General features: G+C 40.1%; 1 protein-coding gene across 1 annotated transcript; it reads left to right on the forward strand.

Moving 5' to 3' along the window:
• The first annotated feature begins 2,419 nt into the window (after positions 1-2,419).
• Positions 2,420-21,773, forward strand: LOC114663225 (tapasin-related protein-like). Its single transcript, XM_028816977.2, has 6 exons — positions 2,420-2,754; positions 5,247-5,546; positions 8,892-9,161; positions 11,244-11,323; positions 12,389-12,435; positions 21,006-21,773. The coding sequence occupies exons 1-6, from the start codon at positions 2,421-2,423 to the stop codon at positions 21,010-21,012; spliced, it is 1,038 nt and encodes a 345-aa protein (XP_028672810.2). The 5' UTR covers position 2,420; the 3' UTR covers positions 21,013-21,773.
• Positions 21,774-22,307: the final 534 nt, after the last annotated feature.

Here is a 22,307-nt window from a genome sequence, read left to right on the forward strand (position 1 = left end):
TGTTTCTTGTTTAAGTGTCTAAAGTCAGTGGTGGTAGTCTTAGAGGTGGTCTGGTTTTAATAAGGTAAGGAAAGGTGAAGGTAGCGATGATGGGGTCCACTCTTCCTCTAAACATCTGGGCCTATAATGATTTTCATTTCTGTGGTGAGTTAGCTTTGTTAAAACTCTCAACAACTGGTGATGAGTCATGGAGCGGGCCCTAATTGAGCAAGAGCTTCAGTTGTCGGAAACCAGTATGGTACAATAAGGTTGATGGCCCCCTACCTAGTTCAGGGTGATGATGTTTAGAGGTTTTAGTTTATTTTCTGTTTTATTGTTGTTGTTATTTGTGAATTATTTGTTGTTTATTCTAATGAGGTATTTTTTGTCAATTTTGCTCTGATTGTTCATTTATGTGATATTATGTTCCTTGTATTTGGTTTGGAACTCCAAGGGGCAGGACCACCCCTTGCATCATTGCTAAGGGACCATCCTCAGCCTTTAAAGGCAGGCTGGTAAAAGTGGTTCCCTAAAGGCCACATCACATTTGATGACATTTCCTCTGATGTTCAGTCATAGCCTTTATTTAATAGTCTTAGTGAGCTGGAAGCAATCGACAGTACAATTTGGTCAACCAGTTTTCCCAATGTGACATACCCAGTGACTCACTCCAACTAGTCAACAACTCCCTTTGATAAAATCAAACAGGATTGATTTTGCCAATTAGCCGTTTAGTTTAGGTAGAGAGGGCTGGGTGGTCTCGTGGCCTCGGAACCCCTGCAGATTTTGTTTTTTTTTCTCCAGTTCTCTGGATTTTTTTTTCTGTCTTTCTGACCTTACTTTATTCTTTGTTACTTAGCATTGCCTAATCATATTTTTATATTTTTCTGTTTTCGTTCCTTGTCTTGTAAAGCACTTTGAGCTATAGGTAAAATTCCATTACAACGAACTGCCAGGGACCTAAAAAATATTTCATTGTAATCAAAATTTAGTAGTAATGAGATTCTGTACTTGTCACTATGGTGCTTTCTTTAACGTGCGTCCAGACGTCTGCATCATTTCAATAGCTTCTTTCACGTTAATTTTAATATCCTCCTGTCTACAAGTTACGCTGATGAAAATTTTTCTCAGCATTTCCTTGTGTTAATACACTTTCAGGGTGCGAACGATGCCCAAATCCAATGGCTGAAGCACTGCTGTGCATTGGGTGGGAGGAATTAAACACAAACATTATGCAAATGTGGAAGCCTGTTGTGGGCAGCACAGTTATCAATCAGAAGCCAAATCGTCCTTTTCTTCTTCTTCATATTGTGAGGTTTCTGAACTCTTTTGGGATCTCCCCCCCACCTCCCCACTCAACGGGGTGACACGCCGAAGTGGGCCCTGAAGTGCAATTGCCACGTCTATGTAAGATTGTTTCTCCATTGCCAGGGCAGGGCAACAGCAGGCTCACAGAGCTTCAGTGAAGCGCCATAGAAGCAAATCCTAAAAGATCGGGGTCACGCTATAAATCCTTGTCTTGCACCCCAAAACACGAGGCTGAGTCTCAGGGTAGCAGTTTTCAGTCATTTAAATTGACGTGATCCAATGACAAGATCGGTCACTGCAGCTGGCATGTCATGCCCCATGACTAGTGGTCACGTAATGTAACATCGGTTTTAGGGGTTCTTTAGGTTAATTTTTGCATTTTTTGTTATTATTGTTTATCTTTTTCTTCTGGATTGTGTTCTGGGACTGGTTTACCTTACGTTACCTTTTAGGCAATTCCTTTTTGTTCTTTTGAACATTTTATTGCATTTTTCTGTTCTTTTTATGAAGAAACAGTGATTTCTTATGGGACTTCTCTCTATACAAGCTGGAGTTTCTTGTGAAGCATATTTTGATGTTTTGGGATTTTATTTTTGAAATTTCAAATCTTGTTCCCCATTTTTGAGGCCTGATCATACCTGAAGCCTCACATTTGCCAGGTGTCAGGTCTTCCCACGTGAGACCTACATTGGGGTAGGGCAGTAAGGACTCTTGCCTTTTTTTTTATGGGTCTTTTTGGAGTCTTCCCCTGATTTTCTGTTTTGTGTTGCCATAAATGATTTCATAGAGGCCTCATCCTATGTGTCTGGTCAAGAGATAATATTTGGTAAACTCAGAATGTTATATTCATATCGTCAAGATCCTCTCCTGTCATCAGCAGATTCAAGACTGGAAGTCACCACTAGGTGTGACCTCTCTGTATCAATAAACATGTTTCACACAGCCACTCTCACTCATATCAAACCATTTTAGATTCACCCTTCATGCTAATAGTGACATAGCAGGTATGTGGGAGGAAAGGACAGTGCAAGAAGAATGTGGAAACTGCACTCTGAAGCTGTGCATCTATTCACCTCATTGATATACTGCCCTGGTCATATTTATAACTATTTTCATGTCTCTTTTAAGGTTCAATGGCCATATTTCACACCTCTACACGGCAACCTGAGATCAGTGCATCTCTTCACTCAGACGTTCTTCTGCCCTGCGTCTTCAGCCTGGCAAATAGTAAAAATGAACTGAAGTATGTTATTATCACCTGGAAAGCTAATGGAGTGATAATTGCACAATACATGAATGGAGAAGTGAAAGCCTCCAGCAGAGCAGAAATGTTAGGAAGTGAACTGCAGATGGGCAATGCTTCCTTGATCCTCAGGAATGTCAGCCTTAATGATAAAGGTGACTATGAGTGTGAGGTATATGAAGTTCCAAACTTGGGAACAGTGAAGGTGTCACTTAAAGTTACAGGTAAGAAAAGATGTCATAATCCTCTGTCCTACTTAACATTAACCAGATAGAAAACCTATTTTCTTTGAAATGAATTGAAGCTTTCATGCTAATTGGTAATATATCATTGGGTGCCTTAGTGAAGAAACAAAAGTGACTGTATTTGCTGTATGGAATATGGGCTAAAGAATGGTGGATGCCAATTGCGTTTTTCAGTTTGAGCTTATTTGGTTGCAAATTGTGATTATCTTTTAAATATTAGAAGGGTACTATTAGTATTGGCCTCATATACATATATATATATATATATATATATATATATATATATATATATATATATATATATATATATATATATATATGTAGCTCTGTCTGTCTCTGCTATTGCTCTGTTTTCATTTTTGCCTCTGGATATTGTTAAGGATTAGATCAAGGAACAATATGCCTTGTCATTGGTTTTAGAACTATTGACTATTAAAAGGAGTTGCTTGACATCTTTTTTAAGTGGCTTAGACAGGCATTATTAATTTACAGGCTGCTGCTTTTGTTTTTAAAGTAGCCTGCTGGTTTTTCACTTGCTTTATTTTTTATGGACCAAGGTGTAATAAGCATAAGTTTAATATGTCACTGTACTCTTTGCATATATATCTCATAAATCTGCCTTTTTCTACTCACATACACAGATGACACAGTGCGATATTTAGCTAGGCAAGCATTATAATAGAAGACAAGACAGACAGACACAACTGGGAAACGGGCAGTCAGACTGAAGACTTGTATACTTTTTTTGTCTGTCAAAGTCAGCATGAAATGGTATCCTCTTTTGCCTTGTTTGGAATTGCATGATTCACATGAAGAAAAGAGTATAAAGCCTTGGAACATTGCCTGGCACACCTTTGAAGCCGACAGATGGATTGGGGATAACGCCATCCGATCCTAAAAATCCTTCCACTGCAACCATGAAAATGGCAGACTCTGCACATCGGGCCCCCACTTCCAAACTGGGTTCTTGTCATGGCTTCCTTCGTCTGTTATGCAGCATACGCTGACATTAAACAAAGCTAGGTTATTTGTCTTGCATGATTTCTTACAACCATATCACTAGGGAGGAGTATCACCTTTTTATATTATACAGTATCTATATAGTTTCGTTTTATGTAACATGCTGCAATTACAAAAGAACTCATTCCAAGTGAAATAATGTCCCCTGCTGGATACACAAGGATACTGTTTTTTTGAAGGAACTGAGTGAATAAATGTTTGTTTTGGGACATGGCGGCTCTGCCGGGCCTTTTGACTCACCAAAGTCTAAACAAGTTCAGCAAACTTTCAAGGTTCTTAAACTTAAAGAAAACAAAGTAAACTTGCACGCCAGCACATAAACACTTTAAACATATAAACATTTTAAAATTGCATTTAATTTTATGTATTAAGGCTTATGATTATTCTAGGTGATCGAGTTAAAAGCAGGCTGCATTGTGTTAGCTAAGATTGAACTATACAGAAGTTTAAGAGTTCATAATCAAAACAGTTGTCTGCATTCAGCTCCAGCAGCTTAGCCCTTATCAGCGAAGCTGCATGTTGCGCTTACCTGCACAGCTGCCTGTGATTTTAGTCGTACTGGATGCTGGTGCAACAAGCAATTATTAATTTAGTAGATCATTTTCTCATATGTGGGTCATCCTGGTTCCAATTGATGACTGATTAATTAAAAAATAGCCAATTTTTATTAGCTCAAGATTGGGAATGTGAGAATGTGCAGAATGTAAAGCATGATCAGATGATGGTCATCTCCGGGGCAGGCAGCAAATTTCGACCTTCGAGTCCTAATGATTGATATGAAAAGACTGATTATTATTAGGGAAAAGAAGTTTACAAGGCGAGGTAATTGTTATGAAAACAGGAACAGCATAAGGTCATTATTTTGAAGATAACAAGTACGAAACTGGAATATTTTGTGATTAGAACTGAAATAAAAATGAACTGCACCCAATCCACCAAGCCCACTCCATGATCTTAGACAGCTTTATGTGCTCTGCAATTGTTTCTTATGCTCTGCAATAAAGTCTAAATTCTGACTGTCTTTCTGAAGACTCTGCTCGCTTTTTTTCTGAAGATTTCTCCACAACAATATCACTTACTCCTCTGGTTTCTCCTAGCTGGAGGACATGGCCTCATCAACAGTTATTATTACTTTCTGATTCAAGAGCAGGAATATGTATCTTCGTTTCACATGCTATGTGCAGAATACAGCATAGCCTTTTCTGTGTATTCTTGATCTACACTGCGACAAGCTGGAGGGTCAGTTTGTACTTATGTCTGCAAACATTTTTGATTTATGTGATTTCCACCAAATTTCATTTCCTGCAGCAGTTTGGTTTCCTTTATTAAGTTTTACCATGTGTGTAGATCTGCACTTGTGTTTAGTTTTAAATTGCATTCAGCTATATTATTATGAAGCCCAGGATGGTAAAATTGCTGTTAAAATTTCACTAACATTTGTTATTTTCCAGCTGCTCCACAGGTCTTCCTAAATCCAAAGGTAATTGGTTTTGACAGGCCAGTCGCCCTGGAATGTCATGCAGTGGGCTTCTACCCCCCTGGAAACATCTCTGTGGAATGGTGGTCAGGTTCAAGACCCCTCCCTAACCAGATACCTTTGCAGTTGTACCAGATTCAAGACGGTAGCTACAGAACAGTGAGACACCACATTTACACATCATTTGGGATGGTTGTCAATGATACGTTGTCCTGTCGGGTGACCCACGAATCTCAGGGAGGAAAGCCAATTGTAGTCCCATTGCAGGTCTGCAGTAAGTGATTTTAATTGTTTGTCCATGTTTAGTTAAGCAAGAATGGCTGGTACAATTGAACGTTGTGGCCATCATGGGAGGCTCGTTATTTTTGTGGCCCTTATGAAACTGAATAGAACCTATTTAAACAATCTGGATCATCTGTTTGAATATGTACCTCCTTACAACTAATCTGAGCAAAAACTCAGAATATCATGTATTCATTTTGCCAACTTGCTTGTGCTGAGGAGGAGCGTGGCCTATCCCATCCTCATCGGGTGCATGGCATGTATTAACTCTACAGGAGACATTGGTGTTTTATCCTGAAAAAGTCCATTAAAGGCACTTTGACCTCTAAAGGCTCTTGTTAGTGAACAAGTAAATCCTGTAAATGTCTAAACTATTAGCCTTGTTTTACATGTACACCACACAGTACCTATCTCTGAAATCCTTATTAAAGGCTGGCTACCCTCTCTGAAGGATTCAACAGCAAACCTCTGAAATACCTTAACAATGACTGAAGATACTTTGGCCTCAGTGTCCCCCACTGCAAGGGGTGAATCTCAGAATATCTTAGCAAAGACCAAGAGTCACACAGATGCTCTGCTCAGTTTGAGAACACAGCCTGTTCCATATCATTACCTTTGTGATGCTGCTTAACAAGAAATGTCTAGTAGGGACTGGCTATCATTGAAACATTGGCAAAAATACTCTAACAGAGGACAGGAGAACCAACTCCTCCCGGGGGACCTACATCCTTCAGCTCCTGTGTTGCTAACTCTAAAAGGGTTTAACCCAAAAGAACACAGCTTGCTATATTAACACTGTTGTCAGTAAACAAGGCAAGTTTAGTGTGATAATTTCAAAACTTTATTCCATTCATTGCTAATTTTATTTGCAGCGAAGTTAGGCATATCAAACACTAGGAGATAAAATAGAAGAAAACATACAACTTGAATGATTAAATTCACTGTTCATAGAGCAAGCTTCACATCAGTAAAACCAAAAGAGATGTCTGTGTACATTGAGAGTTCTTTCTCCTTAATCCAGCTAAGGTATTCTTTAGAAGTACACACCATTAAACAGTCTTTTTTCTTCTCCTCCCTGGAGACCCATTTTAATTTTTTATTATTATGCCATTCTTTCATCCCCTGACAACATGATGCGTCATTGCATTTTCAACACTGTCTCACGTTCACATACAGTCTTAAAAATCAAGGTGCCAGAGTGGATCTTCTGAGCGATGCCATAGGGGCACCATATTTGGTTTAAAAAAAAGACCCATCTACATGTAGGTTCCAGAAAATAAATAAATAAATATTTGCTTAGATCCACAACAGGCTCAGTACAGCAAATAACCATGAACAGTTGGTAACAGATTTGTAAAATATTAATAGGTCATAATTTTGAAAGGACTTTTGGTGCATCCAAACAGTAACACAGGCTAAGTCCAGGTGTTATTACTCTATTAGGGTCCTGCTAGGTAGCCCACCATACATTAAAGACTTCAGCTTTTTTCTACATATTTGGAAGTTTTTGAAAGCATAACAAACCAGCTGCATATGCAGAGAACTCATCCCAGAATGAAATAGTACTTTGTCAAACAATAGTTCTATGAGGAACCACAAAGTGCCATTAATGACCCAGCACTTTGAGGAGTGTACCTCCTACTGCCTTTTTCTTTATCTCATGCTAAACACTGTAATTCAAACCTCTCATATCAAATGTTGTGTGTCATCTCCTCACATTAAAACAGTGTGTCAACAAGTACTCTCAAAATCCTTTTTTATACACAGTGCCTTGGTAGATATAACTATACAATATTTACCATTTAAGTTTTCCCGTGGATAAGTCATGGCTTGATTTTACCGTATAATTTCCTGTATTTTATAATGTCGGTCGTATAAGTCTGGAAAAAGAGATTACGATATGCTAAAGCCCACTTGATAGAGTAACCATGGAGCAGACTGCTTTTTTTTCTATGTATTGTGCCTATGTAATCACACAGTAATACCCAAACTATTCAGAAGAGATGTTTGCATTGATTTGTGTTTTTTGTGTCTCAGACCCTCATACACCTTTATCGTAAGAGTATCCCTTATCTATGATGGAGCATTCGATCAGAAGAAAATATGAAGCCGGTTTTAAAATAACCATCATTAAAGTGGTGAAAGAAATTGGTAACTGCGCTGCTGCAACAAAATTCTATGCGTCTGTGAAACTGATGCGAGATTGGAGAAGGCAAGAAGATGTAAAAAAAATAATAAAGTGTCGCATTTTTTAACGGGCGTATAAGTCAGGGTCTGATTTTATGATCGATGTTTCAGGTTTCAAGACCTTTATTTATACACAAGTTTATACAGTAGTTACATCAGCCTAAATCACAAAACTGATCATTTCACCCGTTCTGGTTACTTGTCAGTCAAGTTCTTTTTAGCTGACTATGAGAAACATGTTGACTAAAAAGTCCCAAGCCCCCTATTTCATATCTTTTTACAAGCATATCTGATACGTTTATCTCAAAATAAACATATACATAGATACAATAGCAACACTCTTTTTAGTATTTGCTTCTACATTGGCATATCTCCTATCCATCTTATTAGTATACTTCCCAGAATGGCTTGGCTCTTGAAATACACATTGTCATTACTTTAAGTCATTGTCATGCTGACCAAACCTTATCGTCAAAAGGCACCTATCTGTCAAAATTTTGTTTAAATACAGTGTTATTCTCAGTTTATTCACTTGTCTTATCTAAATAATCTTATAAGAAAAACACAGAAATTAAATATTAAGAGTTGCATTTAACAAACTGTAAAAAAACACAATTTTTAATCCCCATTATAACCAACAGACTCTACTCTGTTTAGGAGGTTGTCATTTTACATTATACAGTACATCATTGATGACACCTAGTTACGCTATGGTTAAGATTAGGGTTGGGCGAGGGTTATTTGACTCAAGTCGAGTAAACCAGGTGACAGAAATTTGCAAACCAATTGGCTGTCCAGCAGAGCTACATAATCGTTAAGCTGTGGAGGTCTGCAGCTGGACCCATCTCATCATAACTGGTCTCCACATGCACACATCCAATTTACACTTTCAATTCATCTAAACTGCACTGAGACACAACAAAATGATGCAAACACTCCACATACACACACACACATACAGTGACCTGGCCAATATTTTAACACAGCACACTGGAGTTGTATGTGGCAGAAGGACCACCTTGTTGCCCCTGTAATAATCAACTATTATTGTGGGTGTCCATGTATGCCAGACCAGAGTGGGACTATGACTGAGTTCCTCTCAAACAAGATTCACTTTGGTCAGACTTTTATCCACTTTCTTCTCTTGCAGAACCAGTCATGACGGTGTCCCCTCAAACTGTGACCAGAGGAGGAAAGCATAATATTGTGTGCAAGCTGGAAGGTTGCTTCAGCAATGCTGTTATCAGCTGGATAAATAAAAATAAATCTATCAAACAATACACATGCATGAGCACATGGGACTGTGTGAACATCATAACAGGAGAGAAGAAGATGGATGAGTTTGATGAACTCTTCTGTAAGGCAGAAGTGGAAGGGTTTGACATGAACATCACTCAGCCTGTCAAAATCATTAATCAGGGTAAGAAATCAATGTGTCTGTATGATAATTATGAATATGAAAAATTTTCTACCACAATCCGGTGTGACCGTCAAATACTACTTGTGTGTGTTTTCTTGTTAATCTAGTTTTACTACATAAAAAAACTACATAAAAACTAAGCTGATAAAATTAATTTTTTTTATTAAAAACCTAAAAACCTCAAAATTACCAATGAGGAGATCCTACGAAGAAGTAAGAGGCTAAACCTCAGTGTGATTATTGCATGGAAGATAATCGTATTCCCAAGAAGGTGTTTCGATGGGTTCCACCTGAAGGTTGACGCGGCAAAGGACGACCGCGATTAACCTGGTGTTGAACCTCCATCAACGACCTCAAAGTCCTCAACATCTCATGGGACGAGATTGAAAACCTCTCCTTCAATTGTACTCAATGGAGAGCCCTCGTCATCAAATATGCTTGTAACAATCGCATTATAAGGGGTGCGATTGCTACACTTCACCACCTGAGAAGGAAGTGGACGATGTTTGAAAGATATCCCAACATTAAAACCATTTGGTCCTAGAATCTTCCCTACTCTCTGTACTCGCCAATATTTGAAAGAAACCCAGATGGTAGGTAAACTGATTAAATATAAAGTGTATTACAAATCTAGAATTCGGTGTTTATACATGTACATAAAAAGGTGATCTGGGCGCTCGTTTTGTGATCCCCTTTTTCCCTGGATAAAGGGCAAACGCTTAATCCCCAATCCAATATAAACACAAAAAAATGAAAGAAAATCAGAAAGAGAATGATTCAGCACAGTTGGGGCATTTAGCACGAGTGGGGATGAGGAAGAGACACCTAAAATCTCTTTGTTGAATTTTTTGTTTTAAAAGTGCATTTAAATAAATAAAATGCTAATGAGTTTGGGGATCCTGATAAACAATACTGAAAGAACCCAGGCAATGATAACTTATAGCCAAAAAGTACATTTTCTCATCTATGTGTCCTTAGTTAAAACAGGAGGCGGATGTTAGAATCGTTAGCTAGAAACAGAAAGTAGAAAGCAGACAAATACAAAATTGTGCAGACATTCTTAAAGGGGCTTGAAAAGAATCAGAGTTATGAGTATTGAAATTCATAATCTTTGCATTTTTAACTCTTCAGCAAAAGCAATAAGCTCATTCAAAGTTCTCCTCTTTAAATAAAGATGGAGTCTACAACATTCTAAACTAGTGTGCATTCAGAGGCATCACAGCTTCAACAAAGCATCCTCTTAAATATGAATCACGTCACAAAATGTGAAATGAGAATAACATGAAACTTAAACTGAAATTAATTTAAAGGAAAAAATGACAAATATGGTACACTTCTGTAGGGCAGGACATATTGAATTGTACTATAGTTTAATTTGAATGAATTTAATGAATTGAAAGCTAATTTAATTTACTTCTGCACAAAGGGTGTGCTCAAAACACACAGTAGTTAAGCTTGCATTTTGAAACAGTCACATTTTTAGCACAGACCACATTATGCCAAGGCTGTGTTAACATATTAGCTTTATTAGCATAACTCTTGCATCTCATAATTGTAGAGTCTCCTTTTCTTCATCCTGTTCAGCCAAATCTCTTACAGTGTCTAACAGCCTTTTTATCTTAAAGTTTATTTAAATTTTTTTTTTCCATTGTCTACCCCTGTTGCAGTGACATTCTTTTTACGATACATAAAAGATCCCAGGGAGACCATAAATCATTGTACTTAAAGGTTTAAATATTAAAGCTTACATAGTGAATCAAAATTGTTACAAGTACTCGAAATCAAATAAAAGATACTGCAGTTATTTAACATGCACTGAAGTGAGTGGTGTGACTCAGAAGAAAACACAATGCGGTCCAGCGGAGAGAATGTGAGAAATACTGGGGGCAGCTTACAGGTGATGACCAGGGTGTGAGGGTCAGAGGTCACAGTTTGAGCCCAGACCTTCCCTGACCGGAATTAAAAAGGAAAAACCTCAGAACTTCTCCTCACGAATGTCACTAGTAGTTATGGGTGTCTTAATATCAGTATTGCTGTATTTATACTCATAAAATTCACTTGTGCCTTTTCTCTTTCCAACAGGTGGAGACAGATGCCCTTGGATCACAATACTTGTGTTATTTGGAGTATTGCTGATTATTTCATTTTGTCGTGTATGTCTGGTATGCTACAACCCTTTTTAAGTCAACCTTACTTAATTTAATTTATAAAAATTTGGATTTCATGTTTAAGAGTATAAAACTTCTGATGAGAAACCTTTCAGCTCAAATAATCTCCATTCAAATAACTATAGTAATATCTGTAATCACTAAGTGTAGATGTAAATGTAGCTTTCTTTCCAGAAATCCTTGGTTCCTTCTTTCTTGTCAAAGACAAAGACAAAATTATTTATAAAGCTTGTTTTAAAGCAACAACCACTCACACCAAAGTGTTTTACAGAATAAAACAAAAATAAAAACTGTAGCATTAAAAAAGATACAATAATGCTGCAATAACAGAGGCACTAAATTAGGTGTCTAAAACCCAAATCATAAAACACAGACATGATCTCCAAAATCCAGAGAGAAAAGGCAAGTCTTTAAGTGAGGACCATGGAAGCAGTTCTGACAAATAAAAGTAACTCATTTCTGAGTTTAGGAGCAGCCACTGAAAAGCTCAATTCCTCTTTCTGTATGAGTCGAGAATGTAGCACAGATAAGAGAAGTGAGAAGTGGGACTTCTCTCTTTTGTTTTCTAATTACTGTGAAATACCTGTAAGAGCACACTAAATGACATTTAAACAAGAATGGAGACCATTAACTGGTGGTCTCATTAAGATATCAAGAAAGGCTGAAATACGACTTTTATGAGAGGTGCATGTAGAAACATTAGTACATCAGGAAGGTGAAGTATTTAGACTCTGGTTAAAAAGACAGAAGTGAGATATCTGTGAATTTCAAAGAATGCATTGGTGATAGGAGCAAATGAATGCAACTAGTGAGAAGAATAGTAATAAATTAAACCTCTGAATGGTAATTCTTTGCATTGAAGTGTACAAACAGTGACGTTCTTCTCTGAATTATATCACAATATACACAGAAAAACAAATAATTGCTATTTTATTTCATATAACTGGCATCTCTTTTTAGGGATGATAGAAGTGTTTATGTGCATTTCTGGATAACATTGTATATGATGCTGTCTGCAAAAATATCTCTAACAAACTTTATGTGTTTCATGTTTCGTAGGGGGTACTACAAAAAGTTTTGATGCCAAGAGTTCTATGCATTACACAGTGAGTGATGTTTTCATTACTTGAATTGAATCCAAATCCTGTTGCGTCCTGTGAGCGCACTACGTCTCATCTGTACACATAAAACACACTGTACTCCCTAGTACAGGGGTGGGCAAAGTCATTCCTGGAGGGCCGCAGTGGCTGCAGGTTTTTGTTCCAACCCAATTGCTTAATAAGAAGCACGTATTGCTCTAGAAACACTTCTGCTTCATTTTAGGTATCTCCCTCGTTAACATTTTGAACCCATATTGCATATTTAAGTCTTAAACAGCTGCATTCTAGGTTTTTAATTGCTCCTTATTAGCAATAAGATGCAAATGACAAAAGAAACCAGCAGTTATCCATTTTGCTTGTTATCCTTTACACCTGTGTGTATTTATCGTGCACTATTTGGTTTAATTAAATACTTGGAAGGAAAGAGAAGAGAAAAAAGTGAAGGATTGAGAATTACACATTCGTTTTACACTGCAAAGTATTTGGATGATATCCTTAGAATGGAAAAAAAAATCTAAGATACGAGAATGACTTGACATAGAGTTAAAGCACTAACAAGCCATGAAATGTAATTATTGGCAAGGATTGTTTTCTAATTAAGCAACTGGGTTGGAACAAAAATCCGCGGCCACTGCGGCCCTCCAGGAATGATTTTGCCCACCCCTGCCCTAGTAGATGGATTTAAGCACCACTTTTAATTTTTAAATACTTTTCTGAACCTGTGCATTGGAAATTCAACTTAAACCACTTAATTTATATTTATCAAATTAAAGAATTAATGCTGTGTATACTATGATGTTAAGAATAAATGCAAAAACACTATCTGAAAAGAATTATTTAAAACAATTGTAGTTTGAACTGGAAAGTTTTAAACAACTTTGGAAAAGAGCTTTTGGAATCTAAATGTTCATTATGTAGTGTGTATATATATATATAGTAACTAAAGAACAAAAGAGAGGAAAAAGAGTTGGGGATCCACCCTGTATATTGTTAGGCAACGTTCACATGGTGAGTAATCGCAAAAGACTGAGTCCCAAAAAGATAAACTGAGCAAGAGAGGTGCAGGGTTTTTATAGTGGCTGTGAAGGGAGAGGTGGGTCTGTTGAGGAAGTGAGGTCAGTAGGAGGGCATGGTCTGGACTGGAGGGAGGTAGATGGTGCTGGTTTGACTGGGTTTCTCTCCTGCTGATCTGTAGAGGAAGGAGAAAAGAGGTTAGTGCACCTTACCAACCCTCGAGCTGGCATCATACCCCCAGCTAAATACTTAGACTGACTCCCATGCCCACATGTGTGACTGTACATATATATATATATATATGGTTGAAATAGTTTACTGTCAAATAAATGCAAAGAGTACACGACACGTGTTTCGCCCTCATTCTGGGCTCATCAGGCGTACACACTCCACTGCACTCCCTCTCGGGGATCGAACCTCGGACGTCAGCGCCAGAGGTGATGCCCCTAATGTTGCACCACGGCGTGTGGTTCGTTTATTTCACAGCATGTAGATCGGGGTAATTACATTCACGGCATTCGTAGTCTGTGTCACAATCTGATTGTATGGGTGGTTACCTATCAGGTAACGCTTGTGGTTGGCCAGCAATCTGCTAACATCCGCCACGGTGCCCTCAGTTTGTGAGGAGCAGATCATAGAATGGTTGAAATAGTTTACTGTTAAATAAATTCAAAGAGTACGCGACACGTGTTTCGCCCTCATTCTGGGCTCATCAGGCGTACACACACGATTCCCGAGAGGGAGTGCAGTGGAGTGTGTACGCCTGATGAGCCCAGAATGAGGGCGAAACACGTGTTGCGTACTCTTTGAATTTATTTAACAGTAAACTATTTCAACCATTCTATGATCTGCTCCTCACAAACTGAGGGCACCGTGGCGGATGTTAGCAGATTGCTGGCCAACCACAAGCGTTACCTGATAGGTAACCACCCATACAATCAGATTGTGACACAGACTACGAATGCCGTGAATATATATATATATATATATATATATATATATATATATATATATATATATATATATATATAAATATATATATATATATATACTAGCTGTGTTAGCCCATGCTGTAGAAAGCCCAGGCTCCTAGAAACTATTGAAATAATCAGAAAAAAAAATGAAATGCAGAGTCAGCGGTTTCGTCTTGTGGAAGTTCTCACCCCCTTTGTCTATTAGTGGTTAAACGAGTTTCTCTCTTCTCGGAGGTTTTGTTTTGCCGATGTGCTCGCCTCGCTTGTGTATTAGCGGCTAAGTTTGTCTTTCCTCAGTGGTTTCACTTTGGCAACGGAGTCGCTTTCTTTCAGCTTCATGCTGTAGCCTCATACTTCTTTCTTCTCCCGACATGTTAACTTGGGGCCGCCTTGCCGACTCTTTGAGCTTCATGCTGTAGCCTCGCACTTCCGGGCCGGACAGACAAACAGACACACTTCCACGCGTAGATGTTTATATATATAAAATATGGAGTTATCAGCCAGATGAAATGTTGGGGTGTCAACCAGCTGGTCACCTTCCAGGCTTGTCAGAAGTCCCCCCCAAGTGGCACAATCACTGACTCTTCTATTTTTCCACCCACAGCTTAGAGAAGACACTCACTGAGGGCAACTGACTCCGCCCCTTTCATGTCCACAACCTATAAAAGCAGGGTTTCCTGGAAGGAGGTGTCTCACTAGGGAGATGAGGCACAAGTCCTATGGGGAGACGACCCTGAAGCCTGACCCGCACTTTAGAGTCATTTATTTGCAGCCCTCACTGAATAAGCAGTGTTGAAGAAAAATGTGTTGAACTTTAAAAACTTATTAAAAATTAGTATGATGATATTATATACAGGAATGGATGGCTCTATGGATTCAGCAACAGACGCTGGAATTAGTAGCATAATTAAGACAGAAGCAGATTTTAGAGTAGGTGACCAGTGGAGGTTGTCATCTTATACCAGAATTGGTGACTCAGCACAGATGGAGCCAAACACTGGACTAGGTGGTTGAAAACTTGCAGTAACAAATAGTGGCTGGTTTGTGCTTCTATAGAAGAAGGCTGGAGACAGGATAGTTTTTCATTTATATGTATTGAGGCATTAACAGTTTTACTCAACTGGGAAAGAATATGCTTATAAGTTCTTCCTTAGTTACTCTATTTTGAAAAATTAAAAGCTGAAAAGTATTTTGACATTTTGAATAAGGGTGAATGGATGTGTTTTTTGTTTCTGCAGTATGAGCCACAGAGGTTTTAAAACTACTATCAGCTACTGTATACTCTCCATTTAGAGAAAGCCAGGACATCATCCACTGTTTTCATTGCATCATTCTTCCATGCATTACCTATGAAATATATTTTCACAATCTTCTTTCACTATTGCATTATTTGGCTTACCTACGGCCAAAGTGCCATCCATCCATCCATCCATCCATCCATCCATCCATCCATCCATCCATCCATCCATCCATCCATCCATCCATCCTCTTCCGCTTATCTGAGGTCTGGTCGTGGGGGCAGCAGCTAGAGCAGAGATGCCCAGACTTCCCTCTCCCCGGCCACTTCTTCTAGCTCTTCCGGGAGAATCCCGAGGCGTTTCCAGGCCAGCCGGGAGACATAGTCCCTCCAGCGTGTCCTGGGTTTTCCCCGGGGCCTCCTCCCGGTTGGACGTGCCCGGAACACTTCACCAGGGAGGCGTCCAGGAGGCATCCTAATCAGATGCCCGAGCCACCTCATCTGACTCCTCTCAATGCGGAGGAGCAGCGGCTCTACTCTGAGCCCCTCCCGGATGACTGAGCTTCTCACCCTATCTTTAAGGGAGAGCCCAGACACCCTGTGGAAAAAACTCATTTCAGCCGCTTGTATTCGCGATCTCGTTCTTTCGGTCACTACCCATAGCTCATGACCATAGGTGAGAGTAGGAACATAGATCGACCGGTAAATTGAGAGCTTTGCCTTATGGCTCAGCTCCTTTTTCACCACAACAGACCGATGCAGAGCCCACATTACTGCGGATGCCGCACCGATCCGCCTGTCGATCTCACGTGCCATTCTTCCCTCACTCGTGAACAAGACCCCGAGATACTTGAACTCCTCCACTTGGAGTAGGATCTCGCTCCCAACCCTGAGAGGGCACTCCACCCTTTTCTGGCTGAGTACCATGGTCTCGGATTTGGAGGTGCTGATTCCCATCCCAGCCGCTTCACACTCAGCTGCGAACCGATCCAGAGAGAGCTGAAGATCACGGCCTGATGAAGCAAACAGGACAACATCATCTGCAAAAAGCAGTGACCCAATCCTGAGTCCACCAAGCTGGACCCCCTCAACACCCTGGCTGCGCCTAGAAATTCTGTCCATAAAAGTTATGAACAGAATCGGTGACAAAGGGCAGCCCTGGTGGAGTCCAACTCTCACTGGAAATGGGTTTGACTTACTGCCGGCAATGCGGACCAAGCTCTGACACAGATCGTACAGGGACCGAACAGCTCTTATCAGGGACTCCGGTACCCCATACTCTCGGAGTACCCCCCACAGGATTCCCCGAGGGACACAGTCGAACGCCTTTTCCAAGTCCACAAAACACATGTAGGCTGGTTGGGCGAACTCCCATGCACCCTCCAGGACCCTGCTAAGGGTGTAGAGCTGGTCCACTGTTCCGCAACCAGGATGAAAACCACACTGTTCCTCCTGAATCCGAGGTTCGACTATCCGACGGACCCTCATCTCCAGAATACCCGAATAGACTTTTCCAGGGAGGCTGAGGAGTGTGATCCCTCTGTAGTTGGAACACACCCTCCGGTCCCCCTTCTTAAAGAGGAGGACCACCACCCCAGTCTGCCAATCCAGAGGCACTGTCCCTGATGTCCATGCGATGTTGCAGAGGCGTGTCAACCAAGACACCCCTACAACATCCAGAGCCTTGAGGAACTCAGGGTGTATCTCATCCACCCCCGGGGCCCTGCCACCAAGGAGTTTTTTGACCACCTCGGTGACCTCAGTCCCAGAGATGGGGGAGCCCACCTCCGAGTCCCCAGGCTCTGCTTTCTCATTGGAAGGCATGTTAGTGGGATTGAGGAGGTCTCGAAGTACTCCCCCCACCGACCCACAACGTCCCAAGTCGAGGTCAGCAGCGCACCATCCCCACCATACACAATGTTGACACTGCACTGCTTCCCCCCTCCTGAGATGCCGGACAGTGGACCAGAATCTCCTCGAAGCCGTCCAAAAGTCGTTCTCCATAGCCTCCCCAAACTCCTCCCACGCCCGAGTTTTTGCCTCAGCAACCACCAAAGCCGCATTCCGCTTGGCCTGCCGGTACCTATCAGCTGCCTCCAGGGTCCCACAGGACAAAAGGGTCCTGTAGGACTCCTTCTTCAGCTTGACGGCATCCTTCACCGCCGGTGTCCACCAACGGGTTCGGGGATTGCCGCCACGACAGGCACCAACCACCTTACGGCCACAGCTCCGGTCTGCTGCCTCAACAATAGAGGCACGGAACATGGCCCATTCGGACTCAATGTCCCCCACCTCCCTCGGGATGTGGTCGAAGTTCTGCCGGAGGTGGGAGTTGAAGCTACTTCTGACAGGGGGCTCTGCCAGACGTTCCCAGCAGACCTTCACAACACGTTTGGGCCTACCAGGCCTGACCGGCATCCTCCCCACCATCGAAGCCAACTCACCACCAGGTGGTGATCAGTTGACAGCTCCGCCCCTCTCTTCACCCGAGTGTCCAAGACATGTGGCCGCAAGTCCGATGACATGACACTTACGGCCACAGTGGTTTTTCGTTTAATATGGCTGGGGCATTTTGTTATGATGCAAAGCTCATAAAACTCTAAAAGAGGCCTGAAATGCAGAATTGAGTCTGCACTTTCTACAGACCTGAACATGGCAGTTAAGCTTCACAAACACAAAGAAACTCTGGAAACGGTCTTTACAGTAACAAAAATAGGCCAAAGCTTACAAATCTTGAAAGGCCCAAATAACAACGATTTCCTTAATATTCAATAAGTTTATAAACTATGATTCAACAAAGTAAGAGCAACAAAAAAATCAAAAGGAATAAAAAGATTAGCAATAAGTTGCCCAGAAGGTGCAAACCAAAATAGAACAGCAACCAAAACAAAAAAAGAGTTCAAAACCTGAAGAAGTAAAAATGAGCACTTAGAAGAAAAACAAAAGTCCAAAAATGAGACAAGCAAGAGGAACAGAATAACTCCAAAGCATCAAAAATCTTATATAGGGCTAAAGGTGGTCCAAAAACTGCCAACTCTCTTAAATTCAAAAGACAAGGTGTAACAGTCGTCTGGAATATGTGTGCGTCACTGTGAGTTTGTACTTTTCCCATTCTTGTTATTAGTGGAATGGCTTAATTTGTAAGGCCGGCCAGTGGTAAAGGGTGAGGGGAGCACCTGGATTGGAGAGCCAACAGACTGTAAGGGGAGGAGCCAACGATATGTAAATGGGCGATGGGAAAAAGGAGAGGAGAAGCGCAGAGCCAAGAGAGAAGTGGACGCCATCATAGGAAAAGGCAAGAGGGAAAGGATGGAAAACATCAAGTGAAACCGGGTTAATTTCAAGGCGAATTATATTTACTTTCTGGTGAAAGGTATTTGGGAGGGGGCCTGACGGACCAACACAAGGAACTGTTAATCTGTACATTTCCCGGAATAGGAGGAATGGTTCCCCACCGCAGACTGAGCTCGACATTCCGTACAGATAATATTTAAAGGACCACAAATACATTATTTTTTTTCCTCTTGCTCAAATTTCTGTATTAGCAGCTTACAGTATGTGTGTAAGTGTTTTGTGCCATGATTTGTCTTGGGTGGGAAGTGCTGCAGCGTGATATTATGTATATAGTGTTTTTTTTATTACAATAAGTGAGTGTATTGTCTTCCAATAATAATTTTTTACTTAACCCTGCTTTCACTAGTGTGTCTCTGTACTCGGGGTGGTGTAGTAGGAAAGTAGTGTTGGTCACTCGCGCCCCAGATTCTTTTTTTTTTCTTTGTCCTTTGCTGCCACTCTAGGAGGGCAGTGCATATTATAATCGTGCCGGTTCTAAGAGCAGTACAAAGGAACGTCAAGGAGACAGTCAATATAAGAAAACCATACAATATAAGACAATACTCATTAAGAAATAATACAAAGCAAAAACAGCAGAAACAAAAATGTGTATAATAGCATAAATCACAACAGGAGTCTCAAAAACAACAGAATGAACAAAAAAAATTTAAACTAAATTCAGGAAGGAAAAATAGCCAAACCATAATACTTAGGGCCTCAGTGTACACCCTTCTGTGGGGATTATTACTGCCTTGTGCCCAGTGCATGCTGGGATAGACTGCAGCTTCCCCCTGTGACCCTTCTCTGTATAAGCAGGTTTGGAAGAAGGTTGGATGGATGGTCAACTGAATGGTTGTTTACGAGAAGTCACGTTTAATAAGTAAAATGTAATGTTTAACACAGTTCCTTTAATATAACTTCATAACTTAAAGTTAAGTAAAACTGAGAGTAACTAAATGGACTTGAAAATTAAATTCAATAGACAACAGATCTAAAATATGAGAGCAGAGAGGGAGGACCTCGGGAATATTAATTTTCTGGTGTAAGGAGATAAAGTATTCTAATTAATTTTGACACAACTTGTATTATGGGTGGCCTGGAAGACAACGAATTGAGGACAGGAAACAGTGGCACCAGACTGTGGCCAGCATCCTTTGGCAGAAAAAAGGAAATGGGCTGGCAGTGACAATGCACGTCATATTGTCAGTGGGGCACCTATAAAGGACAGTATACCCCATAAATGAATGGATGACTTGAAGGGCTACAAATGGAGGCGGCCCATTTCTCTGCTTCCAAAAAATCACCTTCAAGAACTGACTGTTCACTTGCTGATGGATATACTGTATCTATCTACTTGACAAGTGCCAGTGTAACAAGATGGTGTTCACTTCACCTGGCAGTGGTTTAAATGTTGGGGCTGACTGGTGTGCTTGTCAAGTCAGTCAGTGATTCTGATACTGGGATCGCCTATTGTAATAATAATTGAAGGCTTTTTATTCTTGGTTACCACAAATGACAAAACAAGCCAGTTTAATAAATGTTCTTAATAATAGAAACGCTATTTTGAGTCACAGAAAACTTAAGCCTAGTGTATTTGACACAAAACTAAAATTTACAAGGAACTCTGTGATTAGAAGGTAGAAATCTGAACATGCCTTCACCTTTTGTTTTCATGCATAATCCTTTATATCCAACTGTGTGTCCTCCAATAATGTTTTCTAATCTTCCTCCAGGCCAAGTCAAAAATTAGTCAGACATGAACTATATACATGGTGGAGTTTGCTATTAATCTGTTTTTGACTCGTGCCATCTGCCATATTGTTGTCAAAGGCGTTTTTATTAATCCTTTTTTCATGTGGATGGGAATCAGTTCAAGGGGGTGCTGAAAAGTTTTTGGCTTTCCCTATCTGACTAATTTTATGAATAACCTAACCAATATTATATCAAAGCTCATTGTTTTAAATGTCTCTGACTTAAATGTCATCTTTGTAACCTTTTGTTTTTTTTTTCCTGTGCAGGATTTAAATGAAGATGTCACAAAACAACAGAGATTTCATGTGAAAAAATGTTTAATGGCGATGATGTATTTGTTCTTAAAAGGGAAGTTGGTCAAACAAATTTATGATGATATGTCAAGTACATCAGATGAAATGTGCCCTTCCTACTCTACAGTGAAAAGCTGGGATTGTTTGATTTAGGACCGGGCAATTCAGCACAGATGATGAAGAATGTCCAGGGAAACAAATTGTTCAGACAGAAGCTATCACCATACCTGCTGACTTCTGTGCCTCGAACATCTGTTGATGTGAGGAACCACTGCGTCTAAGACCTCATGAATCAAGTAGCCTACACAAAGTGCTAGGTTTGTTTTGGTTTTGATCTTTGTTTGATTTTGACTCTGATTTTTGGTTGCTAATTATTTTTTGATCTTGCGGTTTTGACCTTTGCCTGACCCAGACTACAATTTTGCTGCTTGTTATTATGTCCTGGTCCTTAGTCACTCACAATAAATCTAGACACTTTGTCTCATCACAGTTTAGTAATGAGCAGAAGAAAATATTATTATTTGATTGGCTTCTTTTTGAGTTAAAGGGACTGTGCTCAGAGAATTAATACAGTTTATGACAACTGTTGGAGCTTGAAACTGGCCTATGGACGGTCTGAAGACATTGCTCTGCTGTGTTTCAGAAAATGCCTCCAAGTTACTGAAGACGGACAGCCATGATGTCCTGTGGACTGTATGTACATATGAACAAGAAAGTTAAATAAAGCTAAATATTTTGCCAGAGTCTTTAAAACTGTTAGGTGATTGGAGCAATCAATGCTATCATCAGAGGTAATGAATATAAATGTATTAGGAGAAGCTTCTTTGTTATTATCTTTACAGGAGTGCATTGTGCTGTTTGCATGTTGTGGTGAGCATCTTTGCAGTGTAACCTTTTGTGGTAATCGTTTTATACTTTGGTCTGAGCTGGTTTCCTCAGGTCACTCTGTTAAACATTTCCTGTAAACGCTTCCTCTCTAGTGATAGCCATTATATTTTGTCTTTAATGCTTGTTCTTCAGAAAAAAGGATGGGCAGTTAAGTGGTTTCTGAAGGACTAACTGACCGGTGCCCTGCTTATTAACACCTTGTATCTGGTGCTGCCAAGATACTCCGTCACAGCTCCTCATTCAAATAAGAAGACACAAAGAATGAATAAAGAAAAAACAACAGATGTTTTAGGAAATCCTTATTTCTTCAGCTTAGCAAAGCACATCAAAACTTCTCAAGCATGCCGCACATACTCTTTATAATTCTGGGGGAAAAAAAACAAAATG

The sequence above is a fragment of the Erpetoichthys calabaricus genome, chromosome 12 (genome assembly GCF_900747795.2).
Source record: "Erpetoichthys calabaricus chromosome 12, fErpCal1.3, whole genome shotgun sequence".
In the NCBI taxonomy this organism is placed as follows: domain Eukaryota; kingdom Metazoa; phylum Chordata; class Cladistia; order Polypteriformes; family Polypteridae; genus Erpetoichthys; species Erpetoichthys calabaricus.

Bases quoted from the DNA above. Each gene is read 5' to 3' on its own strand.
- LOC114663225 (XM_028816977.2), top strand. From the start codon at position 2,421: ATGGCCATATTTCACACCTCTACACGGCAACCTGAGATCAGTGCATCT. The intron at 5,547-8,891 runs GTAAGTGATTTT...CTTCTCTTGCAG, and splicing joins AGTCCCATTGCAGGTCTGCA to AACCAGTCATGACGGTGTCC. The intron at 11,324-12,388 runs GTATGCTACAAC...CATGTTTCGTAG, and splicing joins CATTTTGTCGTGTATGTCTG to GGGGTACTACAAAAAGTTTT.